The 27,733-nt window shown below is 38.3% G+C and overlaps 3 protein-coding genes across 5 annotated transcripts; 1 reads left to right on the plus strand and 2 right to left on the minus strand.

The window, feature by feature from the left end:
• Nucleotides 1-1,851: 1,851 nt before the first annotated feature.
• On the minus strand, nucleotides 1,852-13,324 carry LOC106948181 (ER degradation-enhancing alpha-mannosidase-like protein 3). 3 transcript variants are annotated; one of them, XM_015033723.1, is made up of 20 exons: nucleotides 12,455-13,324; nucleotides 12,312-12,357; nucleotides 11,305-11,405; nucleotides 10,653-10,692; nucleotides 10,414-10,544; nucleotides 10,193-10,346; nucleotides 9,786-9,920; nucleotides 9,537-9,642; nucleotides 9,306-9,403; nucleotides 9,053-9,178; nucleotides 8,855-8,938; nucleotides 8,556-8,639; nucleotides 8,128-8,252; nucleotides 7,885-8,050; nucleotides 7,545-7,699; nucleotides 7,343-7,460; nucleotides 6,438-6,611; nucleotides 5,491-5,656; nucleotides 5,210-5,401; nucleotides 1,852-3,924 (listed from the first exon to the last, which is right to left on the minus strand). In XM_015033723.1, exons 1-20 carry the CDS (start codon nucleotides 12,616-12,618, stop codon nucleotides 3,659-3,661), a joined length of 2,631 nt encoding a protein of 876 aa, XP_014889209.1. In that variant the 5' UTR covers nucleotides 12,619-13,324; the 3' UTR covers nucleotides 1,852-3,658. The 3 variants fall into 3 exon arrangements, with proteins under 3 accessions (XP_014889209.1, XP_014889224.1, XP_014889216.1); XM_015033738.1 differs by having other exon boundaries at nucleotides 10,432-10,544; nucleotides 12,455-13,323; XM_015033730.1 differs by having other exon boundaries at nucleotides 6,438-6,608; nucleotides 12,455-13,323.
• A 1,494-nt stretch (nucleotides 13,325-14,818) lies between these two features.
• Nucleotides 14,819-18,932, plus strand: anxa3b (annexin A3b). The gene is made up of 14 exons (XM_015033776.1): nucleotides 14,819-14,862; nucleotides 15,212-15,256; nucleotides 15,353-15,400; nucleotides 15,670-15,757; nucleotides 15,953-16,047; nucleotides 16,609-16,722; nucleotides 16,953-17,043; nucleotides 17,155-17,234; nucleotides 17,613-17,669; nucleotides 17,806-17,899; nucleotides 17,995-18,090; nucleotides 18,179-18,237; nucleotides 18,534-18,656; nucleotides 18,775-18,932. Exons 2-14 carry the CDS (start codon nucleotides 15,245-15,247, stop codon nucleotides 18,832-18,834), a joined length of 1,017 nt encoding a protein of 338 aa, XP_014889262.1. The 5' UTR covers nucleotides 14,819-14,862; nucleotides 15,212-15,244; the 3' UTR covers nucleotides 18,835-18,932.
• A 74-nt stretch (nucleotides 18,933-19,006) lies between these two features.
• rcl1 (RNA terminal phosphate cyclase-like 1) lies at nucleotides 19,007-27,214 on the minus strand. Its single transcript, XM_015033751.1, has 9 exons — nucleotides 26,993-27,214; nucleotides 26,545-26,616; nucleotides 26,000-26,175; nucleotides 25,521-25,595; nucleotides 25,270-25,394; nucleotides 24,777-24,902; nucleotides 24,526-24,682; nucleotides 20,639-20,742; nucleotides 19,007-19,183 (listed from the first exon to the last, which is right to left on the minus strand). The coding sequence occupies exons 1-9, from the start codon at nucleotides 27,120-27,122 to the stop codon at nucleotides 19,030-19,032; spliced, it is 1,119 nt and encodes a 372-aa protein (XP_014889237.1). The 5' UTR covers nucleotides 27,123-27,214; the 3' UTR covers nucleotides 19,007-19,029.
• Between the last annotated feature and the right edge of the window lie 519 nt (nucleotides 27,215-27,733).

A 27,733-nucleotide genomic window follows, 5' to 3' on the forward strand; every position in this document is an offset into this window, starting at 1 on the left:
AATCATGTTTTAACACAATATTGTTAAACTAGTGTCCCCTAAGTAAATAAAAGACAGAAGAGTGAATATTTTAGGATTTTACCTTTTATACTTATTCAATTAGCACAGCTAGAGCTCAGTTACTAAAAGTAAAACAATACCTATTATAAAAAATCTCTTGGATTTCTTATACAATCTTAAATAATTCAAATGAAAAGCACAATAAAAAAAACTTATGCTGGAGAACCGACTACATTATTACCCAAAAAACGTGACTTAAATTTCCACGTTTCATTTTAATTTCACTCGAGGCACATCAAGTATGACCAACGCTTTCCCACAGCACCTGAAGGTATCAGTTTACTGGAGATTAGATGTAGCAGCGCCATGACGTGGAGGGACCCGTTTACTATGCATGACGTCCTAATTAGTTTATCTCATGACGCAGAGTGAAATAAATCGCCCAATTTTTTAGCTTTTTTTTTTTTTTTTTTACTGTTGAAGTTGAATTAATTTGTTCTTATGAGACAACTCTTCACCAAGCAGCGGGTGTTTGAAATATATCTAGTAGTGACAAGACAAACATGGTAGATTTATTCTGCCCCCGACTAGAACTAGAACAAATCTGGCCTGAGTGCTTATTGCTTTTCTAGAAGGGGAAGTCCAAAGCTCAGTTAGAGATGAAATAGTTACGAAAGAGGAATTAAATGTAGATCAGCCTTGCTTTCAAACCACAGCCTAAAGCATTTACGCTACTTTTTTTTGTGTAACCTTTTTTAAGTTTGCAAAAAGATGTAAAAGGAGAATATATATATATATATATTTAACACTGTCTTTGACTGACTTGAAAGCAGTGGTGAAAGAAAAGTTCAACTCACCAGAATTGAGTTTCATGACTTTCTTTTTTCTAAAATGTGCAATTTCAAACTTTTATTTGTAAATATAGCAAAAAAAAGAAGAGAAAAGACTGCAAGAGGTTTATTTACATGTTGAAAAAACCCATATTAATTCAGAAAGTCTAATGGTTTGCACTACGCTTTGTTCAGAAGAACAAAAGCACAAGTGTGATTTTATTTTTTTCTTTATCCACAAAGGGTCAAAATCATTTGTACAGATTCGCCACATACAGCCAAATTAAATTAGAGTAGCAAGTTGCCTGATTTTATTTGTATAAAAAAGGGGTATTATTAAAATGATTTATACCCTTATCAATAACCAGTGGAAAAGACTGTATTGGTTTTACAGCAAACATGTAGCTGCTCACGTTTGCTAATCAGTCCTTTGCATCTTTTGTATTTGGAAACCCCTCGCTGCCATCCCCCTAATCTTTAGCTTCTTCATCAGATTATCATATTGAAGTCATGAATCTGATCTGGTTGATTCAAGTTTTGATTATTTCAAATCAAAACGTGCAAGGACTGTGAACTCTTCTGGGCTTAACTGGACACAACATGACCTTCAAAAAAGAACTTTATTAAATTATAAATATATGTAAATGTATGATCAGAATGATTAAAAGTGAAGCCCCTTCTCACTGTGCAAAGTGCAAATCCCTGACCATCTTAGTTTCCATGCAGGCTTTTAACCGAGCATGATGAAGCTATGACTAATGGCAGACGATTCCAGGACAAACTGTGCAAATGTCATAGATTTCCAAAGCGGTGAACTAATGTTTTATGAATTATTCCAAAACGTTGTTGGTGTGTGTCTCAGTAACCCCTGCAGCTTATCAGCAATGGTAAAGTTGTATCACTTTCTTCTGCGTCTATGCAAATGCATGAATTGTGTTTCAGTTTCAGCAAAGAAGAAAAAGCATAGAAATAAAAAAAAAGAAGTTAACAACAAATGCAAAATAAAAATAAAATGCTAAAAGGAAGTTACAAATATCTTTATTCTCAAATTCACCTGGGTGAACCTCTCATATTTTCTCGATTGGTCAACGTAAAATGTCACTCCACGGATACAGAAATCAACAATTAGAAGCAAATCGTCAAGTCCAAAAACATTCAAATGCTCCTAAAATATTTCTCCGAGGCTAAAAAAAAAAAGTATGGCAAAGGCTCAATTACAGAAATATTAGTTAAAGAGCGAAACCTATAGGACTCCCTCTGCTTGCACCTTGAAAGAAAACATAATGTGTAGAGATTATTACAGCTCTTTTGGCACATTTTAGGCTGCAGTTGTTAATCAGAGAAATAATAATAAATAACATAAAATATCAAACAAAAAGGTGTCCTTGGTTTGCCCTCTATTGGCATTTTATTCTGCATGAAGAATAATGTGCACAGACCTGAGGTAAAAAAAAAAATGAAACAAAACAAAAAAAACTTAGCAATAAATCTTAGAGAAGTCTCCTTGCCCTACAAAATCCTATCGGATTTCTGATCTAAAATCAGTTTTGAGTGTGAAAAATAGTCCACTGGTCAAAAAACATTAAGTGGAAAATGTGCAACTTATGAGTAGTGAGAGCAAAAACCAGCAACAGAAAGTGACTGAAGAAAAAAAAAAAAAAAGTCATTGCACATATTAATGCCCGTGAAAAACTTCACAATGTGAACTGGACTGCTAACCGGTGCAAATAAATCCAAAACTCATCCAAATGTCTTGGGGAGAAAAGTTTTTTCTATTTCTTATGCAACCGTGACAAACGTGAAATGAAATCTTGCTGCACACCTGAAAAGAAAACATTCATAACTAAATGTTGAACAACATTTTTTTCTGTGTGGAGATGTTTAACTTTGGTTTTATATTAGGAATCACCATGGGATTTAAACACGGTTGGAATATACAATAAGTTCAGAGCTAACGATCGGATATGATCACCCCAGACTGCAAGGTGGTGATTGAATGTGTTTTTCACTTTTTTCACAAGGTAATTTGAAATTAGCTTTCCTAAAATTTGTACAAATACAATATTAAGAACCAAAGCCTGCAATGAATCTCAAATATTACTCGCAATTTTTTCTTCTTATTTGTTATTTGCCTGATTAGGTTTAGAGGTTTCAACCGAGATTCATTTTTATATAAATATAGCCTAGTTAATAAACTACACACACAGTCTAATGCTAACTCTTTAATTAGCCAGAAGAAGTGCAAAACATTCCCCCTCAAATGTGCACATTAAAAAAAAATAATAAAATTGGTCAATCTTGCATACTGCATTCACTCATCAAGTCCCTGAAGTTTCTACCTAGTACAAAATTTACTTTCCAAAAGACCCCAAGCTTGTCTCCTTCATCCACCTTACACATGTTGCAACTGAGAGTTTATGGAAGCTGACGCCACCTACTGGCCAAGTAAGACTCCACCGATCGTTACGGACCGCCAAAACAGTATTTTTGAAGAAGTTAAAAAAGGTGCAATCTAGATTAAAAGCAAATTGCATACATTTTGTTACCTCTTCTAAGCTTCCCCCCTAGGTTAGGACGACCTTAAATCCTGCTCTACTGGGACACGACATCGCAGCCACAAGCTGTTTGTAGCTACGGCGACAGGAGACCAGCTCATGTTCCGGCTGAGAGCAGAGTCCCTCTGATCCCACTGTGTCATAAACATGGAGCCGTAAATTCACATCCTCTCTGTTAATTGTAAACATGCAGGCTGTGCTGCAGAGCAGAGAGAGAGGGGCCACATGCTGCTCACAAACCAACTAGCCAGCAGCTTTAGGGAACCACAGCGGTCAAGGGTTTGTGCCTGGCTCGGGTTTGGAGTTCAGGGCTTGCGGAGCGTCTGTAGAACAGGGTCCAGTTCTGCTTTGAGAGCAGACCTGTTGGCGCTGTGACTGTTGTTTTCCGCCAAGCTCTTCTTCGTCCGTCTCTTTAAGGAGGACCTCTTCGTCCTCCAAAACCAGCTCCAGTGTGGTTCCTGGAGCTGCTCTGCCCTCCGACCCCCCCTCCTCTCTCAGGCGGAGTTTTATGTTCATGCTGACAGGTTTTTCTGATTTATCTGCAAAAACAAAACAAACAAAAATAAATAAATAAAATGCATAAACTCAGAAGGGACACTCATACCACACACATAAATAAGATCTGATGTTATTACTTTAAGAATTATATTTAAGAATGGAGTTATAAGTAAAGTCCAGCAAATAAAACTTGACATATATAAGCAATTATAGGTCATTCACTGGAACTTCAATATAACAGGTACACTGATCGACACATTTGACATTCCTAAAAACTTAAACTTGAGTGAAGCTATTTAATGGGTAAAAAAAAAAGTTGTTAAATTGTTGATGCTGTTAAGCACTTAGTGTTCTCCTATAACATTTCACAAGAAGCTTGAGGCGTCCAGAGGCTGGCGTTTTTGAACAAACCCTCTTTTTGTAGCCTCTTTAGATCCTAGCAAGAATAAAAACTCAGAAAAACTCAATTATATAAACTCAAAATCTATACCCTATAAAAAACAGACTTTCAAAAGAGATGTTTTTATAGGATTTAAGTCTGGGGACTGAGAAGTCGTAGAGGAAGTGTTATTGTTTTTTTTTAAATAAATGTACTGATAGAACCCATCTGATTTTTATTTTAAATGTCCTAAAGAGTATATGACGCTACATATAAAAAGTTCCCATGGAATTTCGAAGAGAATCAAGCCCACAGCACCACAGATCCTTCACCATACCTAGCAGGGGGCAGAGGGTGTTTTTGCACAGATTTATCCTGAGTTTTAGTCCACATCTTACTTGTTTGCTTAAGTTTGTTCTTAGTCTTATCTAACTAAAGAACTGACCCTCTGTAAAAAATACCAGAAGAGTATATAAAACTCTAAATTTCTACGCTTGTTATAGAAATTGCTTTTTTTTTTTTCTTTTTCCACCTATCATATTTATCTTGCACGTTGTGTGAAATTAAAAGAAAGGTTATTCGATTCTTATTAGAAGTTTCTGGAAAAAAATATCAAAGTTAAAAGGTGGAATACAAAAATGTTCCTAAATTTTTCATTGTGAGGTTTTGCTACCGCCATGAAAGATTAAATTAGTGAAAGACTTTTTACACTTCTTTTCCAAGGCGTGCCGATACGTTTGTTTGGAGCTGCAACACCATTTTACCAACGAAAAAATAAATATGCAAGAAGAAAATATCTCTTTCGATCAGACTCTCAGGCTTGTGGCTGAATTCCATCATTAACTTCCTGCATAGCAAAACTTAGTTCTAACTGCTGAATTAAACGGCAACAGAAATACACAACGTGGAGTGCTTTATGTTTTAATGGACTTCCTCCTGGTCCTCACCATGTCCCAGCTGCCTCTCCTTCGGCAGCAGCAACACATCCACGTTGTGATGTTCCTCCAGGGCGGAGGTGAGCACGGCGCCCTCCCGGCTGAACAGAAACACTAAAGGCAAGGTGATGTCTTCGGTGGAGTCGCCGTCTCCGACCATCTGGAAGAGGGGCGTCTCCTCGCTGTTACTTCCTTCGCGATGATCTGTGCGACGGGGAAGTTTGTCGATAATTTACTTCCCGAAACATTAAAAAACTACGAGAGGTATTGTTAGAATACAAACTTTTTTTCACCTATAAAGATGACTCCACCGGCTCCAGCTTGCTGCAGCCAACGAGCCTTGGCTGCAAACATGCAGTCACCGCGTAATGCAAGTGCAATACGGCCTTTAACCTCTGCTGCGTTTTCTATTGGCCCACAGGCAGTGTAGGGGGAAGCTTTCACTATGGTTCCTTTCACCTGTGGTAAGAAGGGAATTCATTTTAGTTTCAATTTTTTTTTTACGTTAGTGAGAAAAGCAAATACATACAAAAATAAGTACATTTTTGTATCTAATTTGACAATACTCCTTTGAATTTAGGGTACATTCACACCAACCCTGTTTAGTCTGCTTTAATCTCCAGTTCGTTTGTAACCCGGTTCATTTGGAGAGGCGTGAACGCACAATCAAACTCTGATGCTAACCAGAAAAAGAGAACTGCCTAAAAACCTAGGTTTTTGTTTGGTTAAAGTGAACTCTAGGGCCGCTCGGATGCATAAGTGAATGTCAAGTGGAACGGAGACTGCTCCGAAAGCAGGAAGTGGACTATAGTGCAAGGCATTCTGGGTAAATACAACCCAAACATAGGTGCATCTAGTGCAAGGTACAGAAATGGCATATTGATTTTTTTGTGTGAAGACAAAACAGAAATCCTTCAGCCGCTAAAATCTGACTCCGCTACATTTGTGTTTACATGATGAAGGAAGTTGCGCTCTTGTCTCCTTCAGAGGTTCTTGTGCCATTTTCTTCAGTGATTCTTGGTACAGTGGCGCCACAAGTGAAGGAGGGAACAAGTTTTTCAAAGAGGTTAATTTGTTTGACGCAGTGCAGTGTAAAAGTGAAACGCACCAGCTGAAAATGCCAATCGAACCAAGTCTACCAGATCAACACCCGTAATGTTTCTATTCCCAATATGACAATATTTTTTGAAACATTAGATCTCTTTCAGGTTTGGTCTCAATAGTAGGCTCTTTATCTCACCCCGTGCTCCTGCTTGGTCAGATCCATCCCAAACTTGGCGGGTCCTGCTGTGAGGACCGTCCTGCCCAGAAACGGAGGAGATATGAGCTGAACGGCGTGCGGCACCACCAGCTCCTCCTCTATCGTCTGGCTCACTTCTGCGACAAGCTTTACGCGGAACACTCCTTTATGCTGCTCCAGGTATTAAAAATATATATTAAAAAAAAAAGACAAATAATCTAGTTGAATTCAACATATTCAATCATGTTTGGGTACTTTTGTAACTAGAAAAATATTTGAGCATCATGTTGCATGTCCGGTATTTTAGTTGAAATGAAAAAGATACAGGTTATGGAGTTACTACAGGCCTTTACTTGAGAGTTATACAACAAGAAGAGTGGCAGAAAGAGAAGAAGACATGCAGTGAAGGGATCAGGCTAGGAGGACATGTTGTACAGGACTGAGCCATCCTTCAAATAATTCACTTTTCAAAAATCCATGAAGTTCAAAGTAAATTTTAATTAAGCAAACCGAAAGCTTTTCTGTGCCAGCTGGGAATTTTAATTAACCTTTTTTATTGTACGATAGCAACTGGCTAGAGTCGTCAAAGTCATGACTCTCTAGTGTGTAAATGCGACCAGAGTAATACATTTAAGTCTTAAATTAAGCTCTCCATACAGCACCTTTAAATTAGGCACTGACTGCGCTCATGTTAAATCACACTATTGTCTGAAAGGACTTTTTAATGCTACACATGCAACAATTTCTTCCACCATATTGGAATCAGTATATTTTAAATGTTCATACTTGAAATATTTCATAATTTAAAGTGAGCGAGGTTTAAACTAGAAACTTCTACACACGCTCTCGAGGTGATAATAACTGTAACTGAACACGTACGAGATTTAGAGGTAAACGAGGCCCACCTTTGAACCAATGGAGTCTCCGAGGGTAAAGTCATTCAGAGGAGTGAGAGAGATGCCCATGCTCTTCAAGAACTCCACCGGTTCCATGCCGCTGTCGTGGAGCGGCAGCTCAATTTCCCTGTGAGGAGTCGTGAACACACTCAGTTTCACGTCAAGCAGATCAGCGGCAGAGATACTGAGAGTCTCTTGCACCAAGTCCCACCTGATGGGTAGAGGGGTGAAGGCTCGTCCCACGCCGGTCAGGTACTTGTAGCCGTCCCTAATGGTTTTGGCAAACAACGGGTTGTTGGGGAACAATGTCTCTGTGCTGGGGCAGGAGTGCGTAAATAGATCCTCATCGTGAGCAACAGGAGCCTCCTAAAGCGCAGCACGAAGAGATAAGGCACCTTTCATGAGAACTTCATCAAAACAAACTGTCAATCTGTATCTGTATGCAACAAAATGTTGCATACATAATTTACATATTCTTGCTGTATACTCGTAGAGCGACATCTTCCTGTGCAAATTCGAGAAGAGTAATTCAGATTGCTGAGAACTTTTACCGTAACGTTGGTCTGGACGGTGACTTGAGTCGTGGACAGAGAGACGGGCAGCAGGTGGGCCTCCGTGGTGAAAATGTAGTCGTCCATGTTGATCGGCAGCTGGCTCTTCTCCGAAAACAGCAGGTAGAGGTACTTGAACATCTCTGCCAGGAAGAACGAGTCCATCCTACGCGAGAGCGATGACACCGAAATATTATTCATGGTTTCCCTCAAAGCTTTGGCTTCGTCTGTCCCAAACAGCACCTGTCTTCATGTGTCCCGGTGCGGACGTCCTGCACAGCAGCAAAACCGCAAGGCACCCTGGCGAAGGCATTGAGTTTTTCCACTATGGATTGTCCCACTCTGAGGTAGTAAGGGTCACCGGTGGCCTGCACAGGTCAGACAGAAAAGACCTGGGTTTTCAAGACTGAAATAATACTTATAATTATAAAACAACAATTTCTTGGGCTTAATGAATGAACATCTAGAGCCACATGGACGAATGGATAGAGGGTCTCTCAAATATTTTAAAGAGGGTGTGTTTGTGAGAGTTAACTTGTGTTTTTAAGCATTGTTTATCTCGCAGCTCTCTTTTTTTTCTTATTAATGATTTATTGGGATCTTTTTGGGTTTCATTTTCTTTCTTGCCAAGCAGATAAGTCAAACTGGAACTAAGCATGTTGTGTTTCTACCTTGTAGAGGTAGTAGGTGCTTTCTGCAAACTCTGGTCTCAGCAGGTGTTGACCCCAGTGAACTCTGAACTCTGTGGTAAAAGCCTGGGTGGAGATGGACCAAAGGAAGCAAACATGAAGCCGTGGCTGTGGACACTCGTGACCAGATTCAACACCAAAACAATGCAACTACAGAACGAACGTCACTTACTGAAGAAAAACTAACTTTGTCACTTTTATTACATCGTTATTCTCGCGTGTTTCAAATATTTGTCTAATGCATGATGACAACAGATGAACAGGAATGAGACAGTCTTTACCTCTGGGAGAAACTTGTGCTGCTTTGTGACTTGGTATAGCATCTCATGAGTCTCTATGGCTGGTTTCAGATCTCCTGTTAAAACCTATGCAAAAAAAATAAAATATATATATATATATATATACTTTTTTTTGACTCAGCAACCTTTTATCTGTCATCTGCTATTTACTGATTGGAGCAAATGTAATAAATAAATGACCTGTAATCCAGGGAAGAAAGCGAGCAGCGAATCCATCCAGCTGCGAACGCTCACAGTGGGATTGTGCATGTGCACATTGAGCAGGAGAGGAGGCTGGCTGATGTACTTCATAATGGCACTGTAGTGCTGTTACAGGGAAAAATAAACATCATAAAAACTGGATAAAATAACAGTTGACTAGAGCTTCAAATGACAAGATGTGCACCAATGACGGGGCAAAATGGGATGAGTCGTTTGTTGAAGGGATACTCACAATGTTGAACCTCTGCAAAAATGTATCGTCTCCCAGAAGAATGTAGGCCTTCATCAGATATTCGTAGTACGAGTCGATTCCAGCGCCGACACCGCTATCTGCACAAACAGAAGCAAAACGGCTGTTCATTTACAGCAATGTGGGATTCTTATCAAGATTGCGCAACAACAAGAGGGACTCTGGGATTTATTAGGCGTTAGCAGATGTGTACTTGCGCTAGAGTGATGTTACCTTTCCTGACCCATTCTCCATTATGGATATTGATCACAGTTCCGACTAAGTCACTTCCTCTCTGTCTCCTCTCCCAGAGGACGTCCAGGGCCTTCCTAGCATGTTCCTGTTAAACATCAATAAGCAGCCGGCTTTAATTTTCCAGATTAAGGCGAACTGAGCTCACACTTCAGTAATTGCACATTTACAGCACACGAATGCACAAAAAACAAACATTAAGAGAACTCTGTAATTACAGGCTGGCAGTACCTCAAACACAGACTCTCCCGACAGCCTGCTGAGAGCGGCAAACTCCAGGATCATGGTCCCTGCACACGCTGTGCACGTGTCCGATTCGGTGCCGGTGCGCGAGAGTGGGTTCAAGATGCCGTACCGCAGATTCACCTGGGAAACGAAGAAACAGAAAGTCACTCAACTGGATGAAAAACACAGATAAACAAGCTATTTATGTTTACTTTCAATCAGTTTTGTTTGTGTTCAGTGAACTAGTTTCAATACTGAGTCAAAGCATTAGTTTTGTAAGGCTTTTTTTTAACTAAATGTACACAAAGAAAAATGAAATATTTATATGAAAAGGTATTTATGGATGTTTGGAAGATTCAGTGTTAAGAATGGTTGTGGCAGAATATTTTAGAGAAATAAATAACGACTATTACCTTAGGGTAGGGAAGGCCACTGGAGGTGTTGAAGGCAGGAATCAGTCTGTGGCCCAGCTCGACGGCCATGTGAAGGAGCTCATCACGATACCACTGCATCCTCTCCCCGCGCTGCCTGAGCAGGTCAGCCATCACGTGTCCCCCCAAAAGCCCCCTGGACACATGTTTACAAACTGATAAACAGCACGACAGGACACGTTCGGCATCAAAACCACAAACACCGCGAGCATGTTTTGTACCCCAAAACCCTGATGTTGGTCTCAAACACGGACACCACCACGTCGTTGTCCAGGCGCACGTCCCTCACAGCCTTCTTCACTGCGTCGTCAAACTCGTCCAGCTTGTTCAGCACCTGTGCACGTTGCAACCAAGAGAAAAAAAACGACAATTTCCAAAAAAGGGAAGAAGGCGCAATAAATACGTTCTTGTGCTGGTGAACAGATGAACAGGAAGTACATACCACTAAGGTATCTAGGGTGTCGATCAGAGTGAGAGAAAACCTACAGAGCAGGTGGCAGAAATGTTACGAGACGGTGAGAGGAGGTCATGTCACACTTTGTTGCACATTTACTTTTTAGAATTCTACATCCCGTTTGAATTTACATAAAACAACATTAGACTCATTCTGTTTTACACATACTCTGATTTAAATTATAATACGTCTATGATTTATTCGTTTAAATGTTGATTTCATTCACACAAGTTTTTGTTACGTCATGCATGATCTGGTATTTGCAACAACAGAGCAATAAATGTCTACTTTGACCCTGTGAGCTCTTTCAACTCAAGTTTGCAGGAATATCATCACCTAAGCTGTACGTTCTTTGTGTTTCATTTATATTCCCAACACATTTGCTATACAATTTATATCTTCATTAGATTACTTTCCCATTGGCATTAGTCAAAACGGTAAAATTTATAAGGATTTTGGGGAAAAAAAAAAAAGAAAACAGTCGTGTGATTCAGAAAAGGAATGCTAAATCTACCAGACAGGTCGTACAGACTGTAAATAAATTATTTAAACTAATTTCCACCTGATTGTTTGATTCAGGGAGCTGTGAAACATTATTTGATGTTTCAAGGTATCAGAGGACAAAGTAAGGTGTTCTTACTTCCCCAAGGAGTCGTCGATGTCTCCTCTGTTAGGCTCTTCTCCGCGCACTCTCCCCTTGCAGCTTAGCGGCATTAGCTCATCTGCTGGATAGGCATATTTCTGCAACAGTAACAGCTATAATTAGGCTCATCACTTTGTAATCATTTAATTCATGCTATTTAACTCATTTGACCATCTCCATACTATTGGTATAGCTTTTCTTCATTTCCAAAAAAAATAAATAATAATAATAATAATAATACATGATGAAAACGCCTCCAAAAGAGAGGATTTTTGTCATTTTACATCTTCATGTACTACTTCATGTTTGAGCCAATATTCTCAGAAGCAAGTTGGGACATCAACTCTCCATTGATTACATATGAATAAAAACAGCAGAAAATGTGTTCAAGGTTATTGTTTTTATCTGTAAACATCCAGAGTCCTTTTCTAATGCTTCAGTGGGATCTTGTAAATATGGATTAATCAAAAACTGCCACTGATTGCCTTTTTGCTGATATCTTATTTCATTATTTTTACAAGACGGAGAAGCAACTTAATTCACCATTACAATAGATTCCCTTTCTACAATAATCTAAACAATACAGCACAGAACACATCTTGCTTTTCTTCTATATAAAAAGTCAGTGTTTTATGTGCCAATGAGCTGCTCTTTGACCATTAAACTTTTCTCCCAAAGGCTTTTATATGAGTTTACAATTTCTAATTCCAATTATACTGCATATTAATGACATTAAAATGAGTAAAACATGTCCTGGTTTGGTTTTATGCTTTATTAGAATGTAAGATTTTGTGGAAATGGAATATGCTTGTAATCCGGTTATCACAGAGCTGAGTGTTGAAATACTTAGAGAAACTATTGAATTTATATCTGCTGTTTTGTTCGTGGTATAAACTTTAAGTTTCCTCAAAACACTCAACTAATAAAACTGTCACTCAGGCAACTTTGAATGAAAAAAATAGACAAAAAAATGTTGCCAATTACAAAACTTGAATTGTCCTTACCATGTAACTTCCGTAGGCATGGTCAAACATCTCCAGAATTTGGTTTCTGTAAATAAATAACGAGAAAACATTAAGCAAAACGCTTACCCCGGGTAATTTCTGTTTCTTACATAGAGAAGCACTGTGTTTACTCAAGGGTTCACCTGATGTTGGTCTTCTCTTCTGGTGTCATGCTCTGATTCTCCAAACAATTCACCCAGCCAAGAAGACTGGCGATCAGAAGCGTCTTCAGCAACATATCGGTTCCAAAACAGAGACCCGGTTTCCTCAGAGATTTAGCATCAAGTCTCCTCATGTGTTCTAACATAACGTTCAACTTTAATGGGAACAAACAGACTCCTCTCTATTCAACACCCACGCAAGTCAAACAGTCCACCTGGCACAGCTGTCCCCTGACAGACCCCAGTTCATCCTCTTGTTTTGGTAGAGAAACAGCACAATTTTAGCTACCTCCTAATTTCCATTTTCCCAGCTTTGTTGCCCTGTTGTTTGTCCAGTCTTAATAGGACCACTTCATGGAAACAAAGCCTCTCTGACGAAGTGTCTCCATGTAAACAAAGGAGAGAGAAAGCTATAAATGACTCGTAGACCCCTATTGAAAAAATAAAAAAAAACAAGTAAAAATAGCTGCCTATGTAAAGGAAACACACCTCTATCCAGACGTAGAAATACAGGAATACTATTTATAAACTACAAAACTGAAAGGAGAAGGTGAAGATGTGGCTCTACCAGCTGTTGGGAGGCTCCCCGTTGCTAGCCTGATGTCGTTAGCAATGGCAGTTAGTTAGCAAACAAGCTTCTTAATAAAACAATGAAACTTATATTGGGACCAGATTTCATCCTAAAACAGGTTTAACTACGTTTTATCGAGTAAAACTAATCCGAAGCAAGTCGATAGTCAGGAAAGCGAAGCTAAGAAGTCTTTTGGATCTGTCAAACAACAGCCTACCGGGCTGTGGAAGTGAACATTTTAGCCCTGAATTAGTCTTTCAGGTAACGAGAGTGCCACGTAAGAGTGAGGCGAGTCCGTCGCTTTGACTGTTTCCCCCTTCTTTACGTCCATTATCATTCAAAATATTGTACTTTTTTATTTTTATTATATTAATAAGGCGAAATATACGTTACAAGATTTCCATAAAAATATAGTCTTCATTAAGAAAAAAAGCAAAAATTCCCTGTCAGACTTTATTTAGGGAATATCTTAACACTACACACGCCTACAAGTACAGCAAGTGGGTTCGCATCATTTATAATCCGGCAATTTCCCCGGATGAACACTGGCTAACAGTGATGAAAGCACTGTTCAACTATGTGACCAACATAAACAGCATTTTTGGGCCCAGAAAAAAAAATAATAATGGAACGGTTGCCGTAATGATGAAAAGTCAATGATAAATTCCAAATTCTAGGTGTGACTTTCAGTGTTTTATGTTTATTTGTACAAGTTTACTCTAACAGTGGTTGACGACATAATAGGTTGAGAATTTAAATCTCCCTGACATGTCACCGACCTCGTTCCGCCGCCCCCAAAAATCTTTGCCCTTAGTCAGACGTAATCTCCTCCCACGCCGCCTCGTCGTCACTCCTTCTCGGGTGATTCAGAGGCTGACATGGCCAGGGATGCTCCCGTTATTCGTCACATGACAGCTGACGTTTTACAAGCGCTGTACATCTGCTGTGGTAATGATAATACACCAATAAATTGTATTGAAAAAAGTCAGCTTTTGTGTCCAATGAACATGATGGTCACGTTCCTTTGCTTATTTTACTGTCCAGTCGGCTGTGTCAATAGTTTGCCATAAGATGTCGCTGTTGATCAAGTGTCCCCATAAAGCTTTACCCATCTTTGCACACATTTTGGGTGTGTTTGTTTGAGTTCCCTACAACATGAGAATAACGAACATCTTGGTAATTGCAATTTGTAACAAGCATCTCGGTTTCAAAAGCATATGGTGAAATTACCCAGCTCTAAAATTGGTTCCAACGACTATTTGTCTTTAAGGCAGGTCCAAGGATGTGCGTCAGAGGAAGGAAATGAAGAAACAATATAAAATAATTTCATTTGGTCTGATCTGTGGGATTTTGACACTGATGTGACGTGGAAATTTGAACACCGAACCAAACCCTGCTTCGCTTGAGAAAACTTAGTTTAATCGTTGAATGCATGCTGTTTTCTTTAGAACTTTCTAATTTTCTTTATTATTATTATTATTATTACATAAAACACTTTGAACCGTCTTGCTGCTGAAATGTGCTACACAAAAAAACTTGGTTGACTTGATTGATAATGACAAACCACACTAAGTAGCCTCACAAATGGGTAATTGTTAATTTGACCGAAGTGACCTTTCTAAAGAAATAAATAGTATAAACATGTTGCAGAAAGAGGCCACGGAGAGAGAAAATGCGGTTTAGTTGATTTGCACAACGGAGGAGGGGTTTCATGATTTAGCCAATAACGAGCGTTCCCCTTTCACAACTTCTCAAAAAGGTGTGGTGGCCTCTTTTCTCGGTAAAATTCCTCTTTCTATTAGCTTATATTTTACATCAGGTAAGAAAAACCATGCAAGTCTTTGATTTTTTTATTTATTTTTTTTGTAACTTGGTGGAATGTTCTTATTTGTTTCCTTGTGTTCCATGCTTTGTTTCGTTACGCTTTGCTGCTCCGAAAAAGAGCTTGTTTCCTAATATGGAGCCATCGACATTCCAGACTTTATTTTCTGCGTGGACACGCGAAAGCTTAATCCATGAAAGATAAATTGGAGCAATGATAACGCATAATGGATTACATATAGTACATAAAGAAAACAAGGGAAACGAGAGTATGAAGAAGTTAAAAACGTAGCAGAAGAAAGGGTGAGGAAATGTTGGTGCTGATATATGTCTGCTCTTCTTTTTAGATTTAATATTTTTAAGCTACAACCAGAAAAACAATGTCTGCTTGGGTGAGTTTTTCCAGCAATGCCTGTATTAGTTTAATTTGACATGTTTTCGGTGTGAGGTAGAAAAAAAAAATCAATATTTGCTAATGTGTGGTGCAGGAAGATCTGGAGCTGCTTTTAGACTCTCCCTCCTCATTGACTGTAACTGTAAGTTAAACCAGCTTATTTATTTATTTAATCCTGCAGATTGTATTTATGGAGAAAATGATATGTTGTAATTATGTAATCTGCAAGGAAATATAAGGGATAAATCTGTAACGTTCACATGCTGTTTTGTATGAATAATCACCTATGCACCTTTTTTTACATTTGTTTGGAAGTTGTCTCTCTCTTTTTACCTAAACAGACAACTTTTTACTTTATTATCAACGGAATTTTGTATTGTGTATAATTGCTTGTAATTTGGTGTTTTCCAGTCTAATGCCAGAGGAACTGTGAAGGATAAGGCTAATTTTAAGCCGGAAGATGACGTCGCTGCCCTGAGAAAAGCAATAGAAGGTCTTGGTGAGTTAATAAATGATCAGCTTATTTTCTGAATATTATAGCCTCTATATATCAATAAAATATTTTAAGTGCCCCTGTAATCATTCAAAAAATTAGACACATGATCCATCCAAATTAGACCTAAAAGAAAGATGGAAAAAATGCTGTTCATGTATGAAAAAGTGAGATATTTAGGTGTTTTTTTTATCATCACAGGTACAACAGAAAAGACCTTGATTGATGTTCTGACCCAAAGAAGCAATGCCCAGCGTCAGCTTATCGGCACGGCTTATCAGAAAGCCACTGGAAGGGTAAATTAATATAAAATTTACAGAGCCTTGAAAAAGCATTTATACCCCTTATTTATTTATTTAGTTGGTTTTTTTATGGGAAAATCACAAATTAGCACATAATTGTGAAGTGAACAGAAAATGGTTTGCACCTGTTTTGTTTTCTGAATAATCTGAAAAGTACGGCATGTCTTTTGTATTCTGCATCAGATTTTAAAATCACCTTACAGATGCATTTCAGTTTGTGTCTCTAGCTGTTTTGCACATGCAAAGTTTTGCCTCTTTTTCTCTGGAGAATAGCTCAAGCTCAGTCAGATTTGATGGAAAATATTGCCTTTTGTCACAGATTCCACATTGTTCTTCTGGACGTTGACTAGGCTATTCTGAAGCATAGACATGTTTTAATTTGTAAAAAAGAAAAAGTTTTTCCACTTCTTTAGTATGCAACTGTTTTGTGTGGGTTGATCACATAAAACCCTAAAGAATTGCCTTTAGGTTTGCAGCTGTAACATCGAAAATGTACAAAAACATTGGCTTTTTATACATAAACACAACGTTAAGTTTCTTGTGTCCTTGCATTAGACATTAGTGGCTGACCTAGAGGGCGACACTCACGGAGACTTCGAGGACTTGTTGGTTGCTTTGGTAACGCCTCCTGCTGCCTATGACTGTCATGAAGTCATGAAAGCTATAAAGGTGAGACTTATTATTAATATGCAGAATAACGGGTACTTGAGGGTGGATTTTCAACCTTTTTATCTAGTCGGTATCCAGAACAGGTTTTTAGTTACAAGTCCAAAAAAAAAACAAAAAAAAACAAACATGTAAATACATTAAACATTAATGATGCTTTCTTGTGCAGTTTGTTCAAAACAGCACTTTATTATAATCTCTTTATTTTAATACCATTGTGTTTTTGCATCTAGGGTTCAGGGACCACTGAGAGCACTCTGACAGAAATCTTTGCTTCCAGATCCAACAGGCAAATTAAAGCCATGACTGATGTGTACCTCAAAGGTAGGTCACTTCTAAAACAAAAGCCTGAAAACAGTTAATAGTTTTGTTTATTGTGCAAAATGATTGTGAAAAAGTTCACAATCTTAAGCAGACTGAGCTGTTTAATTCCAGAAACTGGAAGATTGATGAGTCATGACCTAAAGTCGGAGGTATCTGGGGATTACTGCAAAGCGCTGCTCATCTTGGCTGAGGTAGTGCACATTAAACTGAAAGCATGCTACAATGCACCACTCCCTACAGCAGCACATTCATCTAGCAGGCGGAAAGTCATCAACATTCCAAAGATATTCCAAGAATTTGCGTTTACCCAAACGGTTCACATGCTGAATACTTGGAAAGCGTATAAATAATCTGAAACAACTGTCGAAAATTTGACTTCTGTCTTAATCTGAAGGTTAAATTCTGAGAAAATGTTTCCATTTATATTTGTAGATGTAGTAGAAAACCTGTCAAGCTTTATGTTTATCTGAACTGTTTAATTTTTAAGTGTATTAAATCATTTTCTGATTTCTTTTTATTGAACATTATTGCTTTAATAAAATGTAATGCTCATCTGTCCACTTTTACAGGGAAAGAGAGACGAGAGCACCAATGTGGACACAGCTAAAGCTAAAGCAGAGGCTAAGGTACCATTTTCAGTTTGAACAAATTTGACCAAGTTATTTCCTTGTTAAGCAGCTTCTACTCTTGTAATTCACCGACGATGCAACCACAAAAACATGTGGCGCCTCGACATTAAATGGCCATATTTGTTTCCGACAGGCTCTGTATGAGGCGGGAGAAAAGAAGTGGGGAACTGATGAGGACAAGTTTATCGACATCTTATGCCACAGGAGTGTTCCTCAGCTTCGACAAAGTGGGTTTTCCTTCTCAATAGATGCAAACATTTGCAAAACCAATTACTGCCATAAAAAGAGAACCACAAAAAACAAGTCTGTTTTGTTCTGACAGCTCTGATTGAGTACAAGAATATTAGCAAGAAGACTCTGCAGGAAAGCATCGAGAGCGAAATGTCTGGAGATCTGGAGGAACTCCTGGTTGCTGTTGGTGAGAAACAGATTTTACAGCTGAAATGTGAGCCGTCTTCACCTCCTGCAAACTCTTTAATATTAACCTCGACCTATTTTCTAACTAGTGAAGTGTGTCAAGAATGCCCCTGCATACTTCGCCGAGAGGCTTTTCAAGGCCATGAAGGTAAAATCAGTGCTTAATCTAGAATCAAATGGCTACCTGATACGTTTTGATTATTTTTGCTTTTGTGCCGTATCAGCCTGCTCTCTCGTTGGTTGGTGGTGTGGAAAGGAATGTTAAGCCATGTTTTACTGTTGCTGCTTCAGCATCAGCAGAGTGACTGGTTTCTAAAGCAGACAACAAAAGAATAGTGAAACTGCACATGTAAAGCAAAGCTGTCACTAAACAGCAGATGAGACCAAATCATTTTAATCAGATTTCTCAAAAAAAAAAACTGTTTAATTTCATGCTCTGTTCAGGGAGCAGGAACCACAGAGTCCACACTGACGAGGATCCTGGTCAGTCGCTCTGAGATCGATTTAATGGACATTAAAGAAGAATACAAGAAGCTGTTTGGATATACCCTCAACTGCCGGTTAGAGGTCTGTACACCGGATGGATCCCTCTTAGGAACGCTACAGCTTAAATCTATTTTATTAAATTATTTTATTTCAAATTATGGCTAAATTCAGTCCTCATTTTATGTTTTTTTTTTTTCAGTCTGAAGTGTCCGGTAGTTATGGAGAAACTCTCAAGAAGCTGTGTGGCCAAGATGGCTGACTTCTCTCATGTCCTCAAATACAACATGGAGGAGCAGGGATGATCAATAACCACCTGAAGACCTAATAACTGATCAGTTTGACTGATCGTAACCCAAATGAATGGAAATAATCAAGTAGTGCTTGAAAAAAATAAAATGAAACAAATGCACAAGTTAACATATATATATATAAAATGTATGCATAAAAAAATATTTTATTTAACAGTTTTGTTTATATTACTATAGCCGACCCCGACACAGGTCATCAGAACTTTATCTCCACCTTTCCGCTCATCGTCTAAAGGCGTCTGGACTTCGATCTTGAACATAATTTGGAAGAAATCTCTGATGTGCCTCAGGAACTCGATCCTGGAGAGAAACGGAGGACAGTTCAGTTTTGTTTTTCAACTCTGCCCCAAACAATTGCATCATTATTTCTTGTGTATTAAATCCAACTTTTTACAGCTAAACACTGAAACAAACAAAAGTATTCTCAGAAAAATAAAAAAAATTATACCTTTACAATCAGTTTTCAACCTTACCTGAGTAAAATGTTGAGTGTTTTGTGATGGCACTGCCAATCTTCAGTTATCATAGTACTGTACTTGAGAGGAACACAGCACCGGTACCATGATAGCTGAAAATGGACAGTTCATAGTTCGCTCCTTATGAAGACTGGAAGAGGAATTCAGTTTGAACTCTGCTTTAGTTCATCCTCTCATTTAATTTAAATCAATTGTTACCGTGTTATATATGAATTTAAACTTAATTTTTAAACATAAGACTTCACAGATCACTCTTTAAATATTAAGTCAGTCATTTGTTACAAAGATTAAAAAGACGTTGGAAAAGTATTAATACCCCTTGGACACTTTCCCCATCTTGTCACATTATGACCACAAACTATAATATATTTTTACTACAAATTTATGTGACACACCAACATTGCAGTGCTTCACAAGCTTATTTGTAGTAAAACTTGAAAAATATAGTTTGTATTTGCCTCTACTCTGGCGCCCTTGAATAAAATCCAGCCGCAGAACCTTTAAATTATCCTCCTGTTTGTTATGAAATCTCACTTCTACGAAGACCTCAAAGCTTTGTTGTAAAACATTAGTGAACAAACAACCATTCAAGGATGAAGTAGTGGAAACATTAGGCTACAAAACAATATCCTAAAGAACTTATTTGTCCATCTAAAAAAATGGAAAGTCTACGGCACAACTGCAAATTTCTTAGTTCACAGATAATTCATGCAAGAGGCTCTGTAACACTGCTCATCACGCTTAACATACTATTCTTACAGAAACATTTGTAGATGGCGACATCTGATCAGTGTTGATACAGAGAAGTTCGCCAAGAAAACTGTTAGAATCTGCAGCAGAATTAAAGGGCGGAGTTTTTACTTTCCAGCAGGACAACAACACTAAAATTAAGAGCCAGAGCTATGACGAAATGGTAAATACGTGGATGTTTTTATGTCAGAGTGGCCCAGTCAAAGTTCAGTCCTAAATCCAACTGAGAATCTGTGGCAAGACTTCAAAACTGATTTTCAGAAACAGTCCCTTGAATCTGCAAAGTACAATGAATCAACTTTGAGTTTCTAGATCTGTAAAGCTGGTAGAGACGTACCCCAAAGGACCTACAGCAATAACTGCAGTGAAAAGTGTGAATTTTTTATTTTTAGAGTTTAGCTACCAAACCAGATCAAGTAGAAAAGTAACTACCGGCAGAACAGAGGTTCTATCGTCACGGTAAAAAGGGTCGGGAAATTGAGGCTTTTCATGTACACAAGTTTTAAAGTACTGGATGACAGCTGCTTACGTGTATGGCGAGAGGGGTCCGAGCAGAACCTTTGACACATCCTGTTGGCCAAGGGTCATCAAGAGCAGCGCCAGGCTCTGATTGGATGAATCCACGCAGCCGCCCTACAGGGAACAAAAAAAGAAAAAAAAAAAAAAAAAGCTATTTTTTTAACACTGAAAAACAGCAAAGTACATCATAGAGGTGGAGATATTTAGAAAGAAATGGATCCTGTAAAGGAGTAAAAAAATCTTTAGCAACTCATTTTCTAACAATACACTTTTAAGGCTGTGTCCTGTTACTGTTAGATGTGTAATTTTCCCCTTTGCTCCACATCTTGAGCACATGAGACATTTATCAGACAGACGATCCACTCTGTGCATTCAAGTCAATACATGCCACAGTGAGTCACCAAGAGCTGTGCCAAAGTTTTGAATTTTCAATCCACAAGCAGAGGGTCATACACAGCTGGACACACCCTGGTGGATTTTCTAAACTGAGTTCGTCCTGCTGCCATGCAGCTTTTAGCATAACTCCAAATGTTTGGTGCTGTGTGCATCCGTTTTTTGGAGGAGCGTTTTTGGCCCAGTCATCCAGTCCCTGTGGCATCGTGACAGCTTGTCAGCAGAGTTATGATTTGATTATGTAATCGCAACACTGAAAACATTGTGGAAGGATGACTACACAGTTTAACATTGTCGTCAAGGCCAAAGTTTTAACTGAATTCATCAGCAAACTTGAAACCCATGCACCACGGCTTCCATCATTTTGACAGAAAGATGGGTTTAACTGCAAAACTGCAAAAAAAATAAATGTTTAGCCTTTTGCTAAAGATTAACTGTGAGCTTAAAAAAGTGATAGTGGCTAAAAAGCTTACCCTTTTCACCTGGAACAAAATACATAATTCCTGGGAAGGCTGTGCATCTGCATCTAACTGCTGAGCAAACTAAGAAACAAGATGCAACACTTGAATGGATAACTGCCACTTTCACACCCCGCCTGCCTTTCGGATGTGGTCAAATGTCCCAGGAGCCCAACAGCCTCCAGAAAGTGATTTATGGAAAAGTCCCTTAAATCCTCAGAGCGACATGTGACCCATTTCCTCAACAGACACAGGAAATAAAAACCCTAACATTTAAATGCAGAGACCAAAACAATATGGCTGACATCCAAATATGCAGAGGCATAAATCAAACGTGTAAATCTGGTGTTAATATTTGATTGGTGAGCAGAAATGACTGCAATAGGTTAAAACCGAAAGCTTGTTTGCTAATGCGAACTTCACAATTTGCTGGCTTTATGTTCAAATAAAACATAAATGTTAAGCACACAAAGACTATGCAGAGTAATAAAGAAGCAGATCTAAAACAATAAGATTCCTCACACTACGAGTCGAGATCTAATAGAGTGCAACACTTACATCAGCTCCTGTTGAATGTTGACGTTGCCTTAGAAAACAAGTTGTCCACAGTGTTTGGACAGTCCACTAGTAGCTGACTGTACTCATTAACCATAAAACAAACAGAAACATGCAGGACGCCCATGCATGCCCCTAAATACAAACCTGAAAATGTTCCTCAAATTTCAAAACAAACTTTTCTAATAAGAATTTGACCAACTTTACCGACACCCTCTCTGTTGCTCATTTTCCTCGCTAACCTTGTGGGAATAATACAAAACAAAACATTCAACTGTGAAATGTAAATTTCTTCCAGCAGCTTTAGCCTTTTTCAAAACGGGAAACATTTCTAAACTTACCGCTCCAGAAGGCAGCAAAGAGAAACTGGTTTGCTCTGCATTCTGTCGCTTGGAGTTAAGAGGAGACCTCAACAATATTCCTCTTTCAGAGTTAATCAGCGCTACCCTGACCAGCTAACTGGACTCACATGGCTCCGATGAGAGAGGCCCAAGTCTTGCAGCCGTGTTGGAGGAACGCCGAAGACACAGAATCTCATTGTAAACGCTCGGTGGAAGCTGCCTGTTTTACCCGTCGCCAAGCGAGGTGATCTGTGTGCGTGTATACGGTTAACAAGCAAGTTATCTCCATCAGTGGTCAGCGCAGTACAAACACGCAGGTGGAAAGACATTCCACCTCACATTTCTTTCTTTTATCTCGAGTTGAGAATTCCTGGGTTTTCAAGCATCTTTGAGCAAACTTCAGCTTCTCTCATCAAGCTCACAGGCAGGCCTCCTATAAATTAATTAATCCATTTAAAATGAATGCATTCATAACATATATTACATTTTCCAGACCAGTTGCAGTTTTTTTTTTTTCTCAAATTCTGGCTGGTCCCACGATGTATTTTCTTTCCTCTTCATATCTCAATTTCTGACTGATGTGTTAACTTAAATGGTGATTAATACTGACGGGCACGGACCAAGGATTAAACCTTTCCAACTGCAGCCACAAGAAAAGCTCAACATGAGCTGGAGCGAACATGGACAGATGAACTGGAGTGATATTTTAACTTATTTGTATAAGCAAAAAAATGTCAGGAAAATACAGTAAATCAGTAATAGTTCAGAAATATGTTATTGTGTTGAAACGGGGGCGGGGAGAAATTCTGATATTGTGCAAGTAAATGTCCTCCAATCTTACTGCCCATTCTATCAGGCAAAACATTATGCCCAAGGCTCATTGTTGCATTTGAGGAGAAAGAGGTTGACAATCCAACAGATAGCTCAAATTGATTAAATTGCTGAAGCTGCGTTAAAGAGAAAGGCATCAAAATACACAGGACATTGCAGAGAGTCTATTCAGACATCACCCCTCACATCAAACCAAGACACACTGCAGGAAGAAGGCAGCGTTGTGTAGAAAGTGCAAAGCTTTGGAGAATGTTCTGCTGGGAAACCTTATGTTCAGCCAATGGATGTTACTCAATCAAGACTTAATCTTCCTCTACATACAAGAACATTTTGTGAGCTACCATCATAATAAAGTTTAGGAAAAGAGGCACAGATGCTGCAAAACAGTTTCTCAGCTGATCTGCAGACAAGTCATTACCAGAGAATGTGGGCAAACAAAGGCAGCAAATGTTGCACGAAGAGAGTTTAATGTGTTCAGCTCATGTATGTCTGGTATTCCCAATGAAATTTGTATTTCAGTTGTCAAAGTAAGAAAGGAGGCAAATTATTTTATAATTGTTTAGTTTATATTATGTTTATTCATATTGTTAATTATTTATTTGTTATATTTGTGAGATTGCTAACTCTCTGTTAGCAAGCAGAGTTTTCAGCTTCAGTATTCCAGGACAGAAAAGCAATAGTAAGAATTTCAAATTGTAAAGGCATCGACCGATGTTTCACAAAATTTTAGCATTTTAATTATAGTCAGATGTTATGAGAACAGGGCTTTTCTACTTTCATAATATACCTCAGTTATATTAGAGAGCTGCTCTTCCTGTAGGTTTTGTCTATATACAAATAGAAAGAAGCACAAAGAAAACCTGTTTTGAGTCAAATCAGGAAACAACCCTAGGAGCAAAGATGCTCAACGGAATGAGATGCTTGTTCACTGAAGGTTTTTTGGCAACTGTGTGCGCCGAGACGATGAACCAGAACATGACTGTTGGTGATTCAGCACAATCATAATACTATTGTACACTATGTAGCACGGGCAACATGTACTGTGAACTTGAACTTCCTATGTGAAGAGTTTTTATTTTGGAAAACTTTCTAAAACTAAATACTAATAAATTTGGTTGAAGTTATTATCCAAACTGTTGAATGTCTACCATGCAGTTCTATAGTTTTTAGATTAAGGAATGTGTTTACTTTGAAAATTGTTTAATTTTGGGGTTGGGGGAGGGGGACTTACCTTTTTCCTTCTTAAAGACAAACCACTTTAAAATAACTGAGGGCTCATGTTCAATATGAAAATACGAGAGTATGCAACAAAATCATACCCGGTACACCTCTTCCAAGAGCAATTTGGCACAATTTCTCCCAAGGTCTTCAGGCAGGACAGGCTCTCCTTGTCCCTGTGGCGTGGATGACATCTCCGCACTGAGAAAGCAGCCGTTCAGCGTTTCTGCCACCAACGTCAGACCAAATCCTGGAGACCTGCAGTTGTGAAAACAAATTACATCCTCTCCAAAACAGAAGGTTGAGAGAAGGAGAAATTGCATTTTGGTAAGCTGCACTGACCGAGACTTACTTGCCAGAGTTGGTTCCTTTCATGTGGTCTGTGTAAATGTAAATGTCAGGGAGGAACTGGTTTAGGACGCTCCTTGCCGACTCCACAATCCGGTTTCCCATCTGAGGAGAAACTCGGACCGAATATCTGAGTGTAGAAGGTCAAAGGGCTCTGAGGAGAAGTTTAGTAAGTTTATGCTTTAATTGTTCAAATCCAAAACTGACATTTTAATCATAATTAAAAAGACGAAAAACGAGACAAATAATTTCTGTTATCTCAATAAACGTAGTTTTACGTTAATGTAGCAGTGAAAAACACTCTTGTGCATCATGACCATTGTGTTTAGCTACAAAAAATAAGCCATATAACTAATTTACCACTTGAATAATATTTTTCCTGGCAACTACTCACATATGTATGTAACTTTTGCAAATGTATTTCATTTGTAGTGTGAAACATGTTTTATCCATAAATAATAAAAGATAGATAAGTAAAATAAGCTTGAGAAGGATACGCCACTCCTCTGATTCTCTTGATCTTTCCCGGCTCGGTCAGCTGGACTGGCTTGATGGTTTTGCGGACAGGACATGTAAAAACTACTTCCCCTCCTCCGCCAGGCGCCATACCCCTCTTCACCACCTGAGGGAGTAGCAGCAGGCAGAGAGTGAGAAAAAGCTTGAGCACAGGTTTCTGCTTCACATCCAAACGCATTTCCTCCGAAAGATGCCATCCTGTTCCTGCTACTGCATTATCTAAAGTCCTTACCTTTATTTCAAAGGCCTCTCCATCGATTCCAAACTTCTTCATCAGAGGGAGAGCTGTGGACTTCAACAAGTCGACCTGCAATATACAGAGCAATTAGATAAATCAATCAATCAATCAAATTTTATTTGTATAGCACATTTCAGCAGCAAGGCATTTCAAAGTGCTTTACATAATTAAAATAAAAACATAGATCATAACATCGATAAGATGATGCAGTATAGGACTCCTTTATCTTCAAGAAGCTGACATGTCTACAAGCACAAGGCATAAAGATGAAAGACGCACATTTAAACATCATGGTACAAGGAATAAAATGGGGAAATTCCAATATTTTCAATTGTTAATCTCTGCTTTTTCCAGACCAGAAAAACAAAGAAACCAAACTCCTACCATGTTACTTTAATTTTTCATACTGCACAGGAACTCTAATAATATGATTAAAAAGGCGTACAAAAACCTTCATCCATGTTTAAGCATACCGTTGGGTCAGTAGGATCATTTGTGACGCCCTTAAGCGTTGCCTTAAGAGGAGTTTTCATGAAAGGCGCCAGCATGAGCAAAGCCTCCAGGTAGTATCCTACTGAACGCTGGGGGTTACAGTCATGTTCCACAGGGCCTCCATACAGCAGGCCAGGCTGGTAGAATAACACAGTACCTGGTGGAGAAAGCAAAAAAAACATCACTGAATGTATTGGCAACCAGTTAGCAAAAACTTAAACTTTGCAGAAGACAAGAAGTATAAGCAAAGGAGAGCTTTTACATTATATTCGTAATTCATTTAACAAGAAAAAAACTGTGCAGAAAAACATAAATAAAATAGTATTCTCTTATGAATTTCTTTATTTGTTAACAGTAAGAACAGAGTAAAAACAAAAGTTTGACAAATAAAGATATGTGACTACAAAAAACAGAACAAAGTTGATTTTTTTTTTTTTTGTCTGGTGCTCTCCATTTATGAGAGTCTGGTTCTTGTTGGGTCTCAGATGTAATAAGTATCAGTACCAGCATGTATTTTAATACTTACCCGTTTGATTAATCTCGATTCTGGAGCCATTGGTCACTTTGTCGAGAAGTCTGATGAAACTGGCTTCAAAATCTAGAACAAATAAACAGAAAATTGCACTACAAGAGCAAAGTAAACGACCAATTAGGGGGTTAATATGACAAAGTTATGTTTAACAGAGTAACCCACGTAAAAAGTTTTTTTTTCTTCTAACAAATTAGTGATTTCTTAATGTAATGCTATTTTTATTTAAGCAATGTAAAATTTTACTAATATTTATATACAATAACGTTAAAAATGTGACGAAAAATATGTTTGAAAGGTTGTAATAATATTGATCACAGTTTTATGTAATTCACTTAAGAATCCCATCATTTCCCATCTCTGACTGCCTGTTATAAACACACACTCCCAACTGCGTAGCAGCTAGCCCGTTAGCCTGCGAGCTAACAGCAGGGCTGTAACTCACCGCGAAGCCCCGGCTCGTCGTCTCTGGAGCGGATATTTTTTATTTTAACATTCTTCCCGCTGAGAGTCGACAGAACCAGTCGCTGTCTGAAGAAATTGCATCCGTCGTAGGTCAGTCCGTGGCTTGCCATGTTATTGTTGATGGTTACTGGCGTAGGTAAAAATCCACGTGTGTTTGTGCAAGGGAGACGTTAGAAAGAGGGGGGAGTACGGCAAGACAGGAGGGTAAAACGCAGTACAACAACACGGTGCTGAAGTTAGCTTATGGTTCATGGATTGGTAAAGGGCTATTTAAAAAAAAACTAATTATTCAGTGTCAGTTTGTATTTTTTTTTCTCAGCTTGTTATTTAAGAAAGTTTAATTTGGGTTTGGGTTGAACAGGAAAATTCTGAAAAGATACAGATTAACTGTAAAATATATATTTAAAAAATCGTGTGTCTTTATTCTGAAGAAAGAATTTTTGTTATATTGTTGGTACCAATATAATTTTGAATTGCCAGTACAACGCCAGAATTGATTTTTGTTTATTTATGTTTTTTATTTAAATTAATTTAAATGTTTTTAAAGGTTTCATAACCGATGATTAAATTGTCTATTTTATTTATTTACTACAGAGTAAACTTATTTATTTACTACAGAGTAAATAAATAGAATAGTTAATGTTTAACAAATCAATGTGATATAGATGTTGAAAGAGAAGAGCATCGATTTAGTTCTTGACCAAAAGAACTGTGAAATTGC

The sequence above is a fragment of the Poecilia latipinna genome, unplaced genomic scaffold, assembly GCF_001443285.1.
Source record: "Poecilia latipinna isolate Pla-1442-1.1 unplaced genomic scaffold, P_latipinna-1.0 Scaffold16, whole genome shotgun sequence".
Classification (NCBI taxonomy): domain Eukaryota; kingdom Metazoa; phylum Chordata; class Actinopteri; order Cyprinodontiformes; family Poeciliidae; genus Poecilia; species Poecilia latipinna.